Consider the following 18,616-nt stretch of genomic DNA (forward strand, 5'->3'; position numbering starts at 1 on the left):
TGAGATATATCTAATGACAAAAAAAGATACATGTTTGCCTTACACAATAAATTAATTAGGCAGCTCTTTACCAAGCATTTAGCATTTATTACTCATTTTAGTAAGTTACGGAAAGCAACCCTGTGTGTGAGCAGGTCAAAGGTGAACCGTCTGCCATTTGAGCTGAGCTGAATATGCAACTCCACATTTGATAATATCTCCATCTAGTGGATATTTCCTTTCACAATGAGTCAACTGGGTAAACCTGATTTAGCTCGCATTAGTGACTACCTGTTCAACCCTTTGTACTCTTTTTAGAGATTTACATTTTTAGTTAACATTTGTGTAAAATAACATCATAGAAGCAGACAAAAATGTAGTAACATTGTAAATTGTAAATCATTGCAGAATCATTTTACAAAGAAGTTTTGGCACAGTGAGACAGGATACATGGTTCATGATTAATAAGATTAAAAGGAATTGGGAAACACGACGTGCGTTAAGAATTCATCTACATATCATGCAGTAAGCTTTACATTCTCCTGGATATGAGAGACTTTTCAGGGTAATATAATGAGCTGAATATTTCTGTAATCCATACAATTGTTCTAGCTTTGTGCTTGAGATTCACATAAATGTATAATTATTACTCATTTTTAAAACAACAAAGTTGGATTTAAAAATACAAAAATGTAAAAATAGTGCAACCTTTTAATTTGCATATATTTATATGTACTTACACAGTGGACCTGAATGAACTTGACACTACCAGTCAAAAATTTCTACTCATTCTTTGACTATTTTATATATTTTAGATGAATAGTAAAGTCATTATAGCTATGAAACAACAAATGGAAGTAAATTATGTAGTGACCATAATGTAAAAAAAAAAAAAAAAAAAAAAAAAATTCGGTAACACTTTAGTTTAGGGTCCAATTCTTCCTATGAACTAGTTGCTTATTAGCATGCGAATTACTAGGATATTAACTGTTTATTAGTAATTATAAAGCACATATTAATGCCTTATTCTGCATGACAATATTCTACATCCCTTAATCCACACAATACCTAAACTTAATAACTACCTTACTGACTATTAATAAGCAGTAATTAGGAGTTTATTGAGGCAAAGGTCGCAGTTAATATAATTTTATAAAACTTTGTAATATTATAATTTTTTTTTATTATTGCATAGATATTTATGCATAAATACAATTTCTATTTGTCTATAAAACTAATTTTGAACATTTAAGCAAAAGCCTTCAGATCAAAAAGTTAAGATTGATGAGAAATGGTTTCAAGTGTTAAATATCTAATGTTTTGACTGGCAGTGTATTCACAGTGTCTTTCTTCAAATAAAAAGTGTTTGAAAACAGTTTAAAGGTCAAGTGCCCTTAAACATCTTTATAGCAGCAGTTTTATACTGACTGACAGAGATAAAAAAAAACATGAATTTGTGCCATTTTCAACCATAGAAAATGTATCTTTAGGGCATTTTACTATAAGGAATGCTTGTTTCTAGAACAATTCAGATGGGTGGAAGATGTACAGAGCTGGCAATGGCATCATTATTGGTTAAAAGTGGCAATGTTAAAATAATTTTCTAGGTTAAACAAGTTAAATGGATAGTTTGCCCAAAAATGAAAATTTTGTCATCTATTCATCCTCAAGTTGTTCCAAATCGGTGAATGAATTTCTTTCTTCTGTTGAACACAAAAGAAGATATTTTGAAGAATGTCAGTGTCACAAGATGAAGAAGATGAGGATAAAGGAGAGTCCAAAAAGGGTTCAATAAACAAAAAGGGTCCTTTAATGATAATAAACTCAGGTAATCCACAAAGATAAAGGCAAAGTGACAAACTAAAAGTCCATGAAAAAATAAAAATAAATCAAAGATAACCGAGTGTTCATGACAGTTGTTAACCAGACAGTTGATGGGCCCCATTGACTTCCATAGAATGGAAAAAAATACTATGGAAGTCAATGGGTGCCGTCACCTGTCTGGTTACCAACATTCTTCAAAATATCTTCTTTTGAGTTCAACAGAAGAAAGAAACTCATACAGGTTTGGAACAACTTGAGGGTGAATAGGCTAAATGATGAAAGACTTTTAATTTTTTGGTGAACTATCCTTTTAAGCTTTATGTACAGTCTCTGTGGAATGTTGTAACTCAATGCATTGTTTTTTACTTTAAAAACTAAAAAAGTACTTTCTGTGGAAATGGATAGCACACCAAAGATGCCCTTCATAGAGTTAAACTGTAATTAAATATCCCATTAATGACAATATCTTAACTGCAGTTAAAAGTCAAGTCAAGGCAGCTTCTCTTGGTGACAAACCTCTGCAAGTCATTGACAACATGCCAGTGCAAATGCTGTGGGGCATTAGATGGAGTTGACACACATTCATTTTTTCTGAGATGCCCAGACAATCAAACCAATAACGACAGCCACCACAACCAGAATAGCGATGAAGATGAAAATCTTCTTGCGGAATGACGTCTACAGGGAGCAGAAGAAATTAGTCACTAGTATAATAATCATAATAATTGTTGTCAATTTAGCATTTTTAAAAAACAGTACATTTAATTTATTATAGTAGTAATAGTAAATAGTAGTTTAATTAAAATATATTATACAATATAAAATGTACAATAAATCAGTAAAAAAGTAGCATACGAGTAGCATAAGCGTAGGCCGTACAAGTACAAGAACTCAAACACATGAGTGCAAGGGAAGCTTTCAAGCAAATTACAACTTAAATTTGCATCTGTTTCTCAAACAAAGCTTTTGTATGACTTAGAAGCTATTGTGAAGATTTGGAATATAGTGCAGAAGTCATATAGGCTATTTTCATGGTGCATTTTTGTGCTTTTTGGAGCTTGACAGTGTCCATCTACTTTCATTTAGATGAATTTCTCATTTTGTGCTCCACAGAAGAAATCAAGCCATACTGGTTCGAAATAACATGAGGGTGAGTAAATGATGTACCTGGTAACTTGCTGCTCTATTCAGATTTTGTGTTGCTGACTGCACATGGACCTCTGCGGTCGATACATTGGCCTCTATACTGTCTGCGAGACGAGAGGGAGATAAAACATCTCAGGGTTAAACACAGAATGAATTTCTTTCCTACATTGAGAACTGATCAAATATTCTGACTCTGTTATTTGCATCAAAAAAATATTATTTTAACAACATTGTTATTTATGTTTACATTCAAATGTTGTTTAAAGGGGACATATCATGCTAAATCCACTTTTTTAGCCCTTAAATGCATTTTGTTGTATATTTGGAGTGTTTAGAAGTACAGAAAAGTTGAAATTATTCTCTTCAGGTGCTTCGTTGATATCTTTATATTCTGTTTTGGTCATATTTTTCAACCTGTTCAGATTTTTCTGTTATCTATGACGTTTTGTGAACAAACACGTCACAGTATTTGCAGCGGAACTGCCAAATAAGGACATTGACTTCCAGCCCAACACTTCGAGCGATCCGCCATTATTATTTCTCGCTGCAATTTTGTAGTCCAAGCTAAAAGATGCAGAAGTTACGAGAGGGTAAGTTAAAATGTTCGGTTGTTGGATGTAGTAACCCATACGCTTCATTACACCGTCTAATGTAGATGAACTGCCGCGCTTATGACAGTGCGCATGTTTAACTGAAAGAACGAGCAGAGAGAGAGAGACCCGGTCGCGCGCGCGTTCACTCTCTCTCTTCAGACCCTGGCGAAAGTGTAAACCTTCTCCATACTAGACGCTGTCTTGCTCTCTCTCCCTCGCACATATTAATCAAAATAAATCGACACGGTGGTAAAAGGTCGGAAGACCAAAGTTTCATGTGTAAATACAGTAAGTAACACACCATTGCGATACATCCATATGAAGACGTTCTTCTGCAGGTTCGTCGTCTTCATTTTCATCTCGCTCCGTCTCCGGACTCTGGCTCGAACATGTAAGGCTGGCTGGACAAGTCTTCCGTTGTTGACATTTTGTTAATAACGTGTGAATAAAAAGTTTCTGTGCCGCTATAAAATCGTATCTCTGCTATTAAACTACAAAAATGGCCGAACGGGGTGGAGTTGAACCTCTACAAACTGGAGAGGGGGCGGGGTATGATGTGTCTCAATTGTATTTAAAGAGACCGCACCAAAACGAGTTGATGTCAGACGCACACCAGAAAAGGGGTAAAAAGGGGGCCTGTGGAGCTATAATAATGAGGAATTCAGACCCAAGCATTGCAGTTCTGCTTTATATAGACTACAAATGTTTGATTTATATGTTAAAAGGAACGATTTAAAAGCATGATATGTCTCCTTTAAGGATAATGCAGTCCCTCAGAACTTCATTCAAAATCCCTTAGTGAGCAATATTTCATCATTCATTCAGTTATGCATCTCAAAGTTTTGGTGGGTAGCACAAACAATGATGCAAACGGTTGTAAATTGAATGAAATATCACATATGTAAACAACACCAATAGGTGCTTGCTAATAGCTCATGTCATTAAAAGTTTAGTGCTTGAACAAACAGTCCCACTGAGCTGGTGTGTGTGAAGCCTCACAGGTCTTCATTATCAACATCTGCTTTTCCCTTTAACACCTTTAATTGCACTTTCCTGTCTAAGAGTTTCATCACTAAACACACACTCCCTCAGAGCCAAGTCTAAACAAAACCACAGATTTTATTTTATTTGAAATATATTTAATATAATTATTAAACAAGTATTATACTTATTTATAATATATATATATATATATATATAAAAAATATATATAAGAGAGAGAGAGAGAGAGAGAGAGAGAGATCTCCAGGCCTGGATCTGCTCTGTGTTCGATGCAATTATACAGGAAAAAAAGGTAAAATATTGTTATAAAAAAGACATTTTCCTAAAATCTTACGAAGCATCCAGTTAATAGATAGATGATGTAGAGATCTAGAAAATAACACTAGCCCTGACAGAAGGAGAGATTTATTTACTGTCCACAACATTGTGGCTCATTAGTCACAGGACAGCCTACATGTGTTTACTTTTCAACAATTAAAGTACACATCTGCACATTAAAGCATTTGGAGTGACCCAAGTTGACTAGACATTAGTGTTCAGTTTGTTTAGTGAATGCTGTCTTCCCAGTGCCGGTCCTAGACTTCTGGAGGCCCTAAGCAAAACTGTGACAGAGGGCCTCTGTCAGTGCGAAAAAAACAACAACAAAAGACCCCCATCTGTTTAATCTGTTCTTTCAGAGCAGTTTCACTGTCAATCAATAACAGTGAGTTGAAAGCCTCCTGGGGAATAGTGTCTCATTTGCAACTTTTTTAGCATCATGCATGTCCGGCAGGAGACTGTACAGTATATCACAGCAGTGACGTTACATGATTTAACTGATTTGGATGTTAGGAAGGTCATAGGAAAGGCAACAGCACACCACTTGACAACGCGTTTTCATAATCGTTGGAAGCCAAAATCAAAAACGAAACTGATTCAACTTCTATTAATCTCACAGCCCTAGTCTTAAAATTAGATTTAAACTATTAAAGCTATTTGAGAGCAAGGGGGCCCCCTGGTGTCCACCAGCAAACTTTTGAAACAGTTTATATGGCCTAATATATATTCAAGAGTCAACTATTTTGACTTGGGTCAGTAACCATTTAGCATTGCCCTGGCAACCTTCTTGTATATCCTAGCATCATGTGGGAAGAGTTTTGCGTGGTTACCACTCAGTTTTGAAAGTGTAAAAAAATAGTTACCAATCATGTCTCCCTGTTCATGCACCATCATGCCCAGATCTCTGAAGATGTCATTAATATTTGTAATGTCCGACTGAAAAACAAGAGTGTGTGTTTTACACATGCCTATACTATTCAAATTGTATTACATTAGCACAATGCTTGTCAATTGTAAGATTAGTAGTTCTTTGATGAGTTGGGGTTTGAATGGGTCTCACCTCCAGCTGTCTGATTGCTGATTCTCTCTCCTGAATGAGATGCAGATCTTCTTCTGTGAAGTTCTCCTCATAGCTCTGAGTTTGAGCCTGAATCTCACTAAAAACACACACAGAGAAAAGTTTTTCTTAATGCATAAATGTGACAGGACAGCAGAGATGCATTTAAAGTTCCCCTATTATGCCATTTTAAAGGTTCTTCATTTTGTTATTGAGTTCAACAACAATACGTTTACATGCATCCGCTCCAAGGTCAAAAATCACTTTGATTTTCTCATAATATACATTGCAACATCTCTTCTTTTCTCACAGTGTCTGAAACGGTTCGATAAAGGATTCAGTCTCTCTAAACCCCTCCTTTCCGACAACCTACTCTACTCTGATTGGTCAGATGGCTCAGTCTGTTGTGATTGGTCGACCGCTTACAGTGCGTGTTGAAAACTAAACGGCCATTACCATATCTAAATTTCAGCTCCAGAGGCTTCCTTAGCACTTGTAAACACAATGTTAAAAGGTTTGTTCACCCAAAAATGAAAATTACCCCCTGATTTACTCACCCTCAAGCCATCCTAGGTTTTTATGACATTCTTCTTTCAAGTCAAGTCAAGTTTATTTATATAGCGCTTTTCACAACACAGGCTGTATCAAAGCAGCTTCACAGCAATAAATTAGAACAATACATCAATGTTTGTTTCTAGTGGAACGTCTACGTTTGGTAATGCTGATCAATAGTATTGTTGATTGATTAATTAAATTAAATATCCCCAACTGAGCAAGCCAAAGGCAACAGTGGCAAGGAACCGAAAAACTCCATCAGGTGACCTAATGGAGAAAAAAAAACCTTGGGAGAACCCGGGCTCAGTCGGGGGCCAGTTCTCCTCTGGCGTTTATATGCTAGAGGTCGGATTTAACTGTAAGATTAAAAGTATTATATGAATGCCTGGCTGAAGAGATGCGTCTTTAATCTAGTTTTAAACTGGGAGAGCGAGTCTGAGCAACGAACAGTATCCGGAAGACTATTCCAGAGTTTTGGTGCTAAATGTGAAAATGCTCTCCCTCCTTTGGTGGATCTGGATATCCTAGGTATGACCAAAAGCCTCGAATTTAGTGACCTTAAAGAGCGCGATGGATTATAGGGCGATAGAAGATCCGTTAAATAGACTGGAGCTAAGCCGTTTAGGGCTTTATAAGTCAGTAGCAATACCTTGTAATTAATACGGGACTTTATAGGTAACCAATGTAGTGATGATAAAATCGGTGTTATATGATCATATTTTCTTGATCTAGTTAGAACTCTAGCGGCGGCATTTTGGACTAACTGTAGCTTGTTTATTGAGGATGCAGGACAACCGGCTAATAACGCATTACAGTAATCTAGTCTCGAAGTCATGAATGCATGAACTAACTTTTCTGCATCAGAAACTGATAGCATGTCACGTAGCTTAGCAATGTTTCTAAGGTGGAAAAAGGCTGTTCTTGTTACATATGAAATATGATTTTCAAAAGACAGGTTGCAGTCTAATATAACACCCAGGTCTTTTACTGTAGAGGATGAAGTAACAGGACATCCTACTATGTTAAAGTTGTATTGTGAGAGGTTTTGTGGGTGGTTTTTTGAACCGATAAGTAGTACCTCTGTCTTGTCTGGATTTAATAAAAGAAAATTACGCGTCATCCAATCTTTTATATCTTTAACACACTCTGTCAATTTGGATAATTTAGCGTTTTCATCCGGCCGTGATGAAATATAGATTTGAGTGTCATCAGCATAACAATGGAAACTAATTCCATGTTTCTTTATAATATTTCCAAGTGGCAGCATATATATTGAGAATAATAGAGGGCCTAACACAGATCCCTGCGGCACTCCATAGTTTACTGGAGTTATGATAGATTTTTCTCCATTTAAATAAACAAAATGGTAGCGGTCAGATAAATACGATCTAAACCAGCTTAATGCTTGTCCTTGAACACCAGTATAATTTTGTAATCGATCTAAGAGTATTGTATGATCTATAGTATCGAACGCAGCACTAAGATCAAGTAAAACTAATATTGAGATACAGCCTTGGTCAGAAGCTAAAAGTAAATCATTTGTGATTTTTACGAGCGCAGTTTCAGTGCTATGATGCGGCCTGAACCCAGACTGAAACTTTTCATAGACGTCATTTTCTTGTAAGAAAGAGCCCAGTTGAGCGGACACAACTTGTTCTAGTATTTTAGACATAAAAGGTAGATTTGAAATGGGTCTATAATTTACTAGATTATTCGGATCTAATTGTGGTTTCTTAATGAGAGGTATTATAACTGCCAGTTTAAATGTTTTTGGAACATAACCTAAAGATAAAGACGAGTTAATAATATTGAGGAGAGGCTCTTCCACTACAGGTAACACTTCTTTCAATAGTTTAGTTGGTATAGGATCTAGTAAACATGTTGTTGTTTTAGATGAAGTAAAAAGTTTATTTAACTCTTTTTGTTCTATAGTTGTAAAGCACTGTAATTGTTCTTGCGGGGTGATAATTGAGGCTGAATTATAAGGCGCGATTGAGGATTGAACGTTTACAATTGTGGTTCTGATGTTTTCTATTTTCTCAGTGAAGAACTTCATGAAATCATTACTACTAAACTGTAATGGAATATTTTGTTCAGGAGTCATCTGTTTATTTGTTAGTCTCGCCACGGTGTTAAATAAGAACTTAGGATTGTTATGGTTGTTTTCTATTAGTTTGCGGAGATGCTCAGCCCTGGCCGCTTTTAGGGCCTTTTTATAACGTGACACTGTCTTTCCATGCGATTCTAAAGACCTCTAAGTTAGTTTGTTTCCATTTACGCTGTAAATTACGGGTTTCTCTCTTTAGAACACGCGTAGTATTGTTGTACCATGGTGCTTTACTTTTCTCTCTGACCTTTTTTAATCTAATGGGCGCAACAATATCCAATGATCCAGAGAGAATGGTGCTCATAGTGCTAGTTAATTCCTCAAGTTCATCTGTTTGTTTGGGTTCACTGAGCAGCTGAGACAGATCCAATAAGCTATTTGAAAAATGATCTATGGTGGATGGAAGGATTGTTCTGCCTAATCGATAACGCGGCGCAGCATGATATATTACAGGAGTACGTAATATGCAAGTTACCATGTAATGGTCAGTGACATCGTCACTTTGTGGAATGATATCTATATCGGTTGGATCGGTTCCATGTGATATAATTAAATCGAGTGTATGATTAAATCGATGAGTTGGTCCGGTAACGTTTTGCTTGACCCCAAAGGAGTTTAATAAATCTGTAAACGCAGCCCCTAACGCATCATTTTGATTATCTACATGGATATTAAAGTCTCCAACAATTAATGCTTTATCGAAGTTAACTAATAGGTCTGAGAGAAGATCTGCAAACTCTTTTAGGAAATCAGCGTAAGGCCCAGGCGGTCTATATACGGTAGCCAAGGCTAGAGATTATAGGGATGTTTTTCGAACATCTAAGAGCGTAACATTTAGTACAAGTACTTCAAATGAAATAAACTTATAACCCGTTTTCTGAGTAACATTGAGAAAATCTCTATAGATTGTTGCAACACCGCCGCCACGACCATTCAGACGGGGCTCGTGCTTATAGGAGTATCCTGATGGAGTAGACTCATTTAGACCGAAATAATCATTTGGTTTAAGCCAGGTTTCAGTAAGGCAAAGTACATCGAAGCTATTATCTGTGACTATTTCATTTACAATAACTGCCTTAGGTGTGAGTGATCTAATGTTTAGAAGACCTAGCTTTAGAAATTGTTTTTGATTACCAATAGCAACATTTTCTGGTTTAATAACAATTAGATTTTTTCTAGATCCTGCAGTAGATTTATTATTTGATCTCACTAAACGAGGAATAGACACAGTTTCTATGCAATGTTCTACACTATTTATATCAGTTAAATTGGTGCAGCAGAGACTATGATTTGAACTTTTGGTTACTAGTCAAAAGGTATTTAACATTTTGGAGATGTTATCTGACAGAAGATCCGATCCGAATCTGCTTGGGTGTAAGCCATCAGCACGGTAAAGCCTAGGACGCTCCCAAAACAGATTCCAATTATTTACAAAGAGCAGTTTCTGCTCATTGCACCATGACATTAACCATTCATTTAGCGCGAATAATCTACTAAACTTTTCATGACCTAGTCGGTACGTGGGAAGCGGTCCTGACACAATAATCGTTATATCAGGCGATGTGCTGCGTACCGTATCGATCAGATTCCTGAAGTCTTTCTTCAGAACCTCCGTCTGGCGCAGTCTGATGTCTGCCTCTCCCGCGTGCAGGACCACAGTTCCGACGCGCTCGTTCAGAATCTCGGGAACGTGAGCAGCGATTTCAGAAACGCGAGCACCAGGAAAGCAGTGATTATGCACCTTACTTTTATTTAACGTAGCGTGTACGTGTCGAACGATGGAATCGCCGATGATCACAGCATCGCGTTCTGTTTCGCGAAGAGGGGAGAAACGGTTTTGTGTGGATATCTCGAAAACCGGGAGGGTCGGAGAGAGTTTTCTTGGTCTAGACCTGGCTCGCGTCTTCCGCTGCGGAAAAATCCAGGCTTCGTGATGGCATGTTGGAGCCGGGGTGAACGAGACCATGGCTGATCGCGACCTCGACGTTCGGGACCGATGTTGAGGAACGCACGGAGTAGACGAGGTCGGAGTCATCGGGTTAGTAACGTTAGTCTCTGATTTGTGAGCCTCGGCGCGCGATGTTTCAAGAGCTAACCGCCGGTCTATCAGCTCGGCTTTTCTCACTAAAAGGTCGTGGATCTGTTTCTCAACAGCTCAGACTGCACCGCGTGCAGCTCAAATGTGTCCTCACCTGCACCAAAAGGTAAACTACTTACATTTGATATATTCGCCATTTTAACAGATGGACAGTAAGTTAAGTTAGCAACAACGCTACCAGTGATGCTATCAATATTAATACTAATTTATGGCTTAAGTCTTGGATATAATCCGTCTTTTTACGGGTACGGGTGTAGAGTAGACGCACGATAGGCGAGAGAAAAAAAAAATGTTTGTTTGTAAATGAGTGCGGAGAAGACGCGTTCAGCCGTGATCCACGGACGTAACCTATAAGAGTATCCAGCGTTGGATCACTAGGCTTGAGACGCGTCTGCTCAACAATCCGCGTTGTAACTATGAGGTGAGAAAAATAGAAAATGTTCGTTGTAAGTGAGTTTAAAGAGAAATCAAGAATTATAAATCAATCGATGGAGCTCCAAAGACAACAACACGCTCAGACTGTATTTCAGACTAATACAGTCGGAGTTATCTTAAAAAATGTCCATCAAAGCATATCCATCCATTATAAAAGTAATCCACAAGGCTCAGGGGGGTTAATAAAGGCCTTCTGAAGTGAATCGATGTGTTCGTGTAAGACAGGTGTTCACTAAGCACTAAGCACGTAAAAGTCCTGGCAGAAAGCAATGCATAAGGATGTAGTGTAATGACAAATTATTATTTTTTCCAAAGTGTTTACTGATAATTGTTCAAACTGGTACTACCAACAAAATATTAGTGCATTCCTGGAACTTGGCGTTGTTACACTACATCCTTATGCATCGCTTTCTGCCAGGACTTTTACGTGCTTTTCCCAAACCACTGAAGTGACGTCGATGTCCGGGTTAGCGGTAGCATGAGCCGTCAGGCAAGTGTTATTTAAATAAACTCCTGATGTACTTACAAACTTTCCAATGCCTCATTTTATGAGTACAGAACCTATTTGTACTACCCTATAAGTTTGGTACCATTCTGGGCATTATTAGTGGGGTAATTTACGAGATACATCCTAGGATCCGTTAGCGCCTGCACTAAGCCATTCGGCTGATATTTCAAAATAAGCTCTAACTTTAATAATGTCGACCAAGGGAAAAAAGGCTTCTGGGCGGGTGTTTGGCTCGATTTTACTCCGAACCATCCCTTTAACTGCACAATTACTAGAAGTGTTTACCTTGGATTAGGGCTGGGCGATATATCGCATGACATTGTTAGGCGCATCTCGTCAGTAAAGCCGGTTCCTTGATTAGTAGTAAATCGCCATCACCTGCTTTCAGATGGAGCGGCATTTACTGCAAAGAGCTGTAGTTAACTGACAAGCTGAGCCATATCGTATTAATTATCGCAGGCGATACGTCCGCCTTTACCGGCTTTACCGGCCAAGGAACCGGCTTTACTGACGAGATGCGCCTAACAATGTCATGCGATATGTCGCCCAGCCCTAATCCAAGGTAAACACTTCTAGTAATTGTGCAGTTAAAGGGATGGTTCGGAGTAAAATCGAGCCAAACACCCGCCCAGAAGCTTTATTCGCGTTTGGTGTGAACGCAAAGATGACGAAGATATCGACATCTCCGTTTTTTTCTGCAAACTTCAGAAGAAAAATGCAAAAAAATAGCTATAACTCACGAAAGACTACAGCTGACGATGGCATCGATGTACGAGTTTTATGGGGCGTTAAGACAAAAAAACAAAACAAAAAAGTATGAGAGATGTATCGGCCCAAAAAGCACGTCGGCCCACCGGGAATCTCCCGGTAGTCCCGATGGCATTAGCCTACATTCCTGGACGTCACACAAAACAAAATCCTACCTGTAGCCTTTCACCATCCACTTATTTAGCTGCTGTCGCATCAGTTGACATGCCATCTCATTTCCTCTCTTTCTTTTTCTATTTTTAGCCCCCGACAGCTTTTTAGCGTTATCCATCTTTTTCGACGACAACTCACTGTTACTCGCAAAAAGTTTTATTATTATCCCGCCCCCTTCTATGTCAAAATTAAAAATAATGACATTGGCAACATCGCTGTCTGTATCTGACAGGACAGTTAACATTGTAAGCTAACTTACCTCAGGCTTGCTTTCCGACGTGCGGCTCTTTGTTCGGCAGTGTGTCCAGTTGTCAGACTCGCGGTGTAAAAGACTTTGAAAACATTTCTGCCCTAACGTTACTCTGACTCGTATTGGCTGTCAGGTTTCGGCATTAGGAATGATGATTGTTTTTTAAAGCTGCGAAGTTTATGGTAACTTTATAGCGGGTAAATGCTGGCCTCGACCTCGACCACGAGGTTATGTATAATATGTTGCTCACATATTATGGTAGCCCTGTTTGTGCTAAATAGAGTGTAATGACACCTTTGCCATTAATATGTTTATAAGCAACTGAAAAAAGCACAAATGTCAGGGCAAGTCAAAACATCTCAAGGACCCAAAAACACCTTAGACCCCAGAGGGTTAAAAGGTAATGTCTGAAAAGCATAATGGGGCATCTTAAAGTCAGTGTCTAACCTTTTAAAGGGTGACGCAATTCCTCCAAAGTCATCATTTAGATCACCCGCCTGTAGGCAGAAAGAGAATTCTTTGAGAAATCTGCAACATGCCAATATGCCACCAACTTTTATTACTCAGAAAAAACATCATTATACTTCAAGCCAACTCTCATCTGCAGTATAGAATGATACCGCAACTAAATTGTGATTCTCAATCATACAAAATTAGATGCATCCTAGTCTCAGCTTCAGACATCACGCCCATGGACCGTTGGCTTAAGCTCACAAAATGGGAAACACTTCAGAAGTTTTCCCGAAAGTCTGATTGGTTGAATTACACGTGCGGCACGTTCTTCAACGGCCAATAAAAGCTGCGATGCAGTCCAGACCTTCTGCTGTCAGTCTGAAGGTCTGGCTACACAAGACTAGTTGCATCCTAACTGGGGAAACATGTGGATTTAAGTAGTGTGTATTATGATCAAAGAAATGGACTATAGAAACTGGCCTTTACACGTTAGATATTCGTGTCGGTTTAAATCAACAAAGCATTTTACCTTCAATTAGATGGATAATATCAATTTATTTATGTAATTCTTTCATTACAATTGTAAAAGATAAAACTTACTGAAACTCTTGAGCTCGCACGGACACGTTCCACAAACTCCTTCTCTTTCTTTGCTACTTCACGCTGAACTTTCTGGAAAACACCCAGTGCGTTGGAGAATTCAGTGATGAGACGCTCTCGCTGGATTTTTCTTTGCCGCTGTGTAAGAAAAGCGGAACGTCACATTTGAACTGTACTGGTATAGGTATAGTTCACCCAAAAATGTCTATTTGGTAAAGTCAACGGTAATCCAAAGCCATTTAGTTATCAACATTCTTCAAAATATATTCTGTTGTGTTCCACAGAAGAAATAAAGTCATACAGGTTTGAAACAACATGTGGGTGAATAAATGATGACAGATTTTTCAATTTTGGGGTGCACTGTCCCTTTAAGTTAATATATGTCAATGTTTAAGCCCTCTCCCAACTATGAATATTTGTATTTCTTTACCTATAAAACAGAAAGTTATGGATGCTGAATGTTCGACCATATACAAATTCTATAATACAAAAGTCTATTTAAGTGTTTTCATAGAAATTATTGTATGTATATTTGGTGAATATGAGGTAATACAGTGGGACAGTTTGATTTCTGTACCTGTTCTGGGCTCACAGGTAAAGAGCTGAAGTCTTTCATGTATTTATCTGTCACTTTAGCAAGATGATTGACATTCTGCTGTTTCTCCTGTCTGTATGTTTTGACAAATAAAAACAAATATATTTGCATGTACATATATAACTGTTTTATTTATTTTATGCATGATAAATTAAAGGGAAGGGAACTAGCTGCTTGTATTCGACTCACAATGTTTGTCGCAGGATAGTCGTGTCTTGTGCTGTTCCAAAATGTCGCATCATCTGCTGGATTTCATTAGCTGGTAAAAAAAAAAAAAAAAAAAGACAAGACCTAAACAAACTGGATAACCACTTTTAAGCACACCTCCCATGCTATTGGGTTATGTAAAAGTGTGTATTATAGTTTTTCATAACCATCCATTTATTATTGATTCCTCTTATAATTGATTTTACATGTTGTGGTTAGTACATGTAGATTTTCTAATTTAACTGCATAACATAAATATGGTGAACATTTATCTGCAATGCACGCTAACTTCACAAGTAACTGAAGTTGTGACAACAGAAACCGGACAATTAACTTTTCTGGCAGGGTTAAACACCCAGGTGAAGACTAATTTAGACATAATGTAGAAGTTTAAAATGGTCTTGTTCCTTGCAAGGACTGAAAACAGCAGTTTTCTAGTTAGTTTTAGGCCAAAATGGATGGTTATTTAAAATTTATTTGGCAAAACCAGTGATTCAAACTCACACGTTTTATGTAACATTTATGCAAACAGTCCACACATCACATAAATAAAGAGGTATTGAGTAAAATTGACTCACTCAGCAGTGTTATTCTCTGGATATTTGAACTTATATTCTGTGCCAGCAAATTTGCATCAACTCCACTTGACCCAGACATGATGGAGATCACAGAATGAGTCACCAAACCTAGAAAGATTATCGATGTTAAATCACATTTACTCTGAGGGATACTATCTCTTTTTCTGTATGTATGAATATATAGTATATATATATATATATATATATATATATATATATATATATATATATATATATATATATATATATATAAGGTTCACATTCTCTATATATTGATATATAAAACATTACATAATATATTCTTTTCACGTAGGCTTATTTAAAAATGTTTTCTTTGTGAATTCTGTCCTCCAATAACATTCAAATGTATCTGTGTGCTATAGTTGATTCATTCATACAATAGTATAATGAAAATTTTAACTGAAATGTAGAATTTTTCATAAATGTCATGCCGGGACAAGCGGTCACAAATGGTTTGCTATTTTATTTAAAATGATTTTACAGTTGAAATTTTTCTATAAAGCCTAATTTGTTACTTCATGGTTCCCATTGTGACAACTTACCCCATATAGTGTGACTACGTGCCTTGGTTTACTGACATTAGTTATTAGTTCGATAAAGATTCGAAAAAAGCTAGAATTGTGTTGTTCATACGTTAGCAGGCTAACTAATGTTTACCGACCTCCGCACCTGCAAAACGAAAGAATGCGGAAATCACAGCGCCCAAACTCACAAACACATTCATTTATTAAAAATTAGACAGTTTCTATATTTTACTAATGCACACCAAACATACACCAAGAATGGTCAGGAAAATGACACTGTCGTATTGTTAAATATATGAACAGATCACGAGCTGTCAAAGACTTTCGCATTGAATGAACTTCAGAACCAGCGACGCTTGTTCATCTCTTCACTGACTTTCCCCCGTAAAATTACTCTTAATTAAGTCAACACACTTGCACTGTGTAAAATGACATGCCTTTTACTTTGATATGTACTTTCGATGTTCAGTTTACCTGGATTTCCTGAGTGAAACTCTGAGTCCTCAGCTGATTTCTTGACGCCTGAGTCACGTGATTTCTGTTCAATCTTCCGCGTGCGTTCAGGATATGCACTACATATTTTCAGTCGCAAATATTTTATAGCTGTCTCTAAATATAGAACACTTACCCAAGTTAAAAAAATAAATCATAACTTGTTCTTGTGGTTTTGTGTGTGTGTGTGTGTGTGTGTGTGTGTGTGTGTGGGCACTGGGCAAACTAGTTAGCAAATAAGAAGCAGACTTTAATATTATGTTATTTCCACATGTGTTAATTAGGCTTATTCATTATTAAAATTCACAATGACAGTTACAGTAGGCTACTCTTCATACTCTGATATCTCCTCATTATAATGTCTTTAATTTTTGCGAATTGTCATTCTTAACAAAGAGAATGAAGCATGTATAGCCTATAAACATTTTTGTAACAAATACATGTATTTTCATATTAACAGTCTTCATGAAACAAGTTAAACTGGTTAGTTGTTGTCTGCAGTATTTTTAAGCTAACAATAAGCTTCACTGACCTTTTGAACCAGGGGTAAGATATTGCATATATAAATGGATTAATGCATGAATTAGCGTATAATAAACACAGTACAGCAGAGAGGCTCACAGATGACTTTTGAAATTGTTTCATATTAAGCATACCTATATACCAGGGAACCCAGCAAATGAAATACACAAAGACAATTGTGCTCAGTGTTTTTGTTGCCTTCACCTCTGATTTCCTGGAGGATTTTAGATTTTTCTGAGAGACTCTTTTCTTTGTAAATTTGGAGATGGATTTTGCTTGTCTCAAGGCCGCTGTCAGAATTCTTACATACAGGATTAATATCACTATGCACGGAGCAATGAAGCTCACTATCAGGTCGACTGAACCCCAGGCATTGCTGATAGCCACTGCACATTCTCTAAAACAGATCACAGTTGTCCCTGTCAGGTTTAAGTTTCCATAATTCACTGTTACAAGATTATAAAACATGGATGCAGCCCATCCTAAACTTATGCAGATCAGTGTTTTTCTCATTGTCATTTTGGACATATACAGGAGTGGATCACACACAGCAAAATAACGATCAATAGCCACAAGAATGATGTTGATGAGGGACACAGACACAAGAATGGAAATAATTATATGAAAGATACGACAGTGCGACTTTCCCATGTAAAAACATGAGTTAATGCTCCTGACGCTTTCAACCGGCATCACACAAATTCCCACCAAGAAGTCAGATACGGCCAGTGAGAGGATGAGGAGGTTGGTCGGTGTGTGAAGCTGCTTGAAAACTGTTAAAGTGATGATGACAAGTAGGTTTCCACACACCGTCAGTACAGAGATTGTAGATATGTACAAGAAAAACAATACATTGACATAGTTCGAATGAAAGTCCAGAGAGCAGCTTGTATTCCAGGAGGGAAAGCAGTGATGCTCAAGATATTCCATGGAGAAAGTCTTCACTGCTTTAAACTTCAATGCCTATGTGATATGGCTGCAGATCCAAAATCCTAAAGATGATTTCACTGCCAGTTTGCTTATATAAGTCCAATGACAGGTGTCGTTTATGGGAGTGACCAAGAATTTTAAGCATTCATACAGTCATCAGAGTTTACAATTATCATACAACTACTACAATCTATTTTTATGTATTTTATATTGTGTCATGTTGATTAAAAAAAGTAACATTGCTATTAAAATTAAATCGCCCGGTTTCACAGACAAGGCTATAATTCACCCAAAAGATGATAATGATAATTCAACAAGGGATAATTCACCCAAAGATTAAACTTCTGTCATCATTTACTCACCCTCAAGTTGTTCAAAACCTTTATGAATTTCTTTCTTTCTAAATAATTAAATGTAAATGTAAACATGTAGGCCTAGATAAAAGGAAACATATTAGACTACAGGGGGTCAGGAGACCTAGACTAGAGAGTTGAAATAAAAGCTATTTTTGTGAAACTATAAGAATTGAAATTATGATATGATTAGCAGAGGCAAAATAACTTTTTTAAAATATAGTTTTATTTTTTTATTTGATTTATTATTAGTGGTGCTTGCCATAGGCAAATATTATTATTATTTTACTTTTTGTGAACTATTGTAGAACTTATTCATGGATTTCATCAGGTCCCTGGTACATCCAGTGTATCCTATCTACAGGACCAGTCTGCGGCTAGTCTTGGCAAATTCAGAAACAAATTGATTCATGTCCATGTCCTTTTGTGATTTTTTTTTTCATGTGCCAAAATGACCAAATCTCTCTTCCTTGAATGCAGCATTGATCTTCGGAGAGAGGTGAGAATGCGGCTCAAGGTAGAAAAAGAACTTTCACATGCAGCTGAGG

At 37.2% G+C, this 18,616-nt stretch overlaps 2 protein-coding genes across 2 annotated transcripts; both read right to left on the reverse strand.

Annotated features, from left to right (window-relative positions):
* Positions 1 to 1,035: 1,035 nt before the first annotated feature.
* stx7l (syntaxin 7-like) lies at positions 1,036 to 16,321 on the reverse strand. Its single transcript, XM_081378051.1, has 10 exons — positions 16,246 to 16,321; positions 15,227 to 15,334; positions 14,631 to 14,700; positions 14,424 to 14,514; positions 13,847 to 13,984; positions 13,241 to 13,290; positions 5,923 to 6,019; positions 5,726 to 5,798; positions 2,971 to 3,053; positions 1,036 to 2,481 (listed from the first exon to the last, which is right to left on the reverse strand). The coding sequence occupies exons 2-10, from the start codon at positions 15,303 to 15,305 to the stop codon at positions 2,386 to 2,388; spliced, it is 777 nt and encodes a 258-aa protein (XP_081234177.1). The 5' UTR covers positions 15,306 to 15,334; positions 16,246 to 16,321; the 3' UTR covers positions 1,036 to 2,385.
* Positions 16,322 to 16,716: 395 nt separating this feature from the next.
* Positions 16,717 to 17,715, reverse strand: LOC308698140 (trace amine-associated receptor 13c-like; the record flags this gene model as incomplete). The annotated part of the gene is made up of 1 exon (XM_081378045.1): positions 16,717 to 17,715. One exon carries the CDS (start codon positions 17,713 to 17,715, stop codon positions 16,717 to 16,719), a length of 999 nt encoding a protein of 332 aa, XP_081234171.1.
* Between the last annotated feature and the right edge of the window lie 901 nt (positions 17,716 to 18,616).

This window comes from Scardinius erythrophthalmus (genome assembly GCF_964197995.2).
Source record: "Scardinius erythrophthalmus genome assembly, chromosome: 11".
NCBI classification, from domain to species: domain Eukaryota; kingdom Metazoa; phylum Chordata; class Actinopteri; order Cypriniformes; family Leuciscidae; genus Scardinius; species Scardinius erythrophthalmus.

What these genes read in the sequence shown, in the direction of transcription:
- stx7l (XM_081378051.1), bottom strand. Translation starts at nt 15,305, where the DNA reads ATGTCTGGGTCAAGTGGAGTTGATGCAAATTTGCTGGCACAGAATATA. An exon ending in GTGCGAGCTCAAGAGTTTCA is followed by an intron (nt 13,291 to 13,846) that starts GTAAGTTTTATC and finishes TTCTGCCTACAG; the next exon opens with GCGGGTGATCTAAATGATGA. An exon ending in CAGCAATCAGACAGCTGGAG is followed by an intron (nt 5,799 to 5,922) that starts GTGAGACCCATT and finishes CTTGTTTTTCAG; the next exon opens with TCGGACATTACAAATATTAA.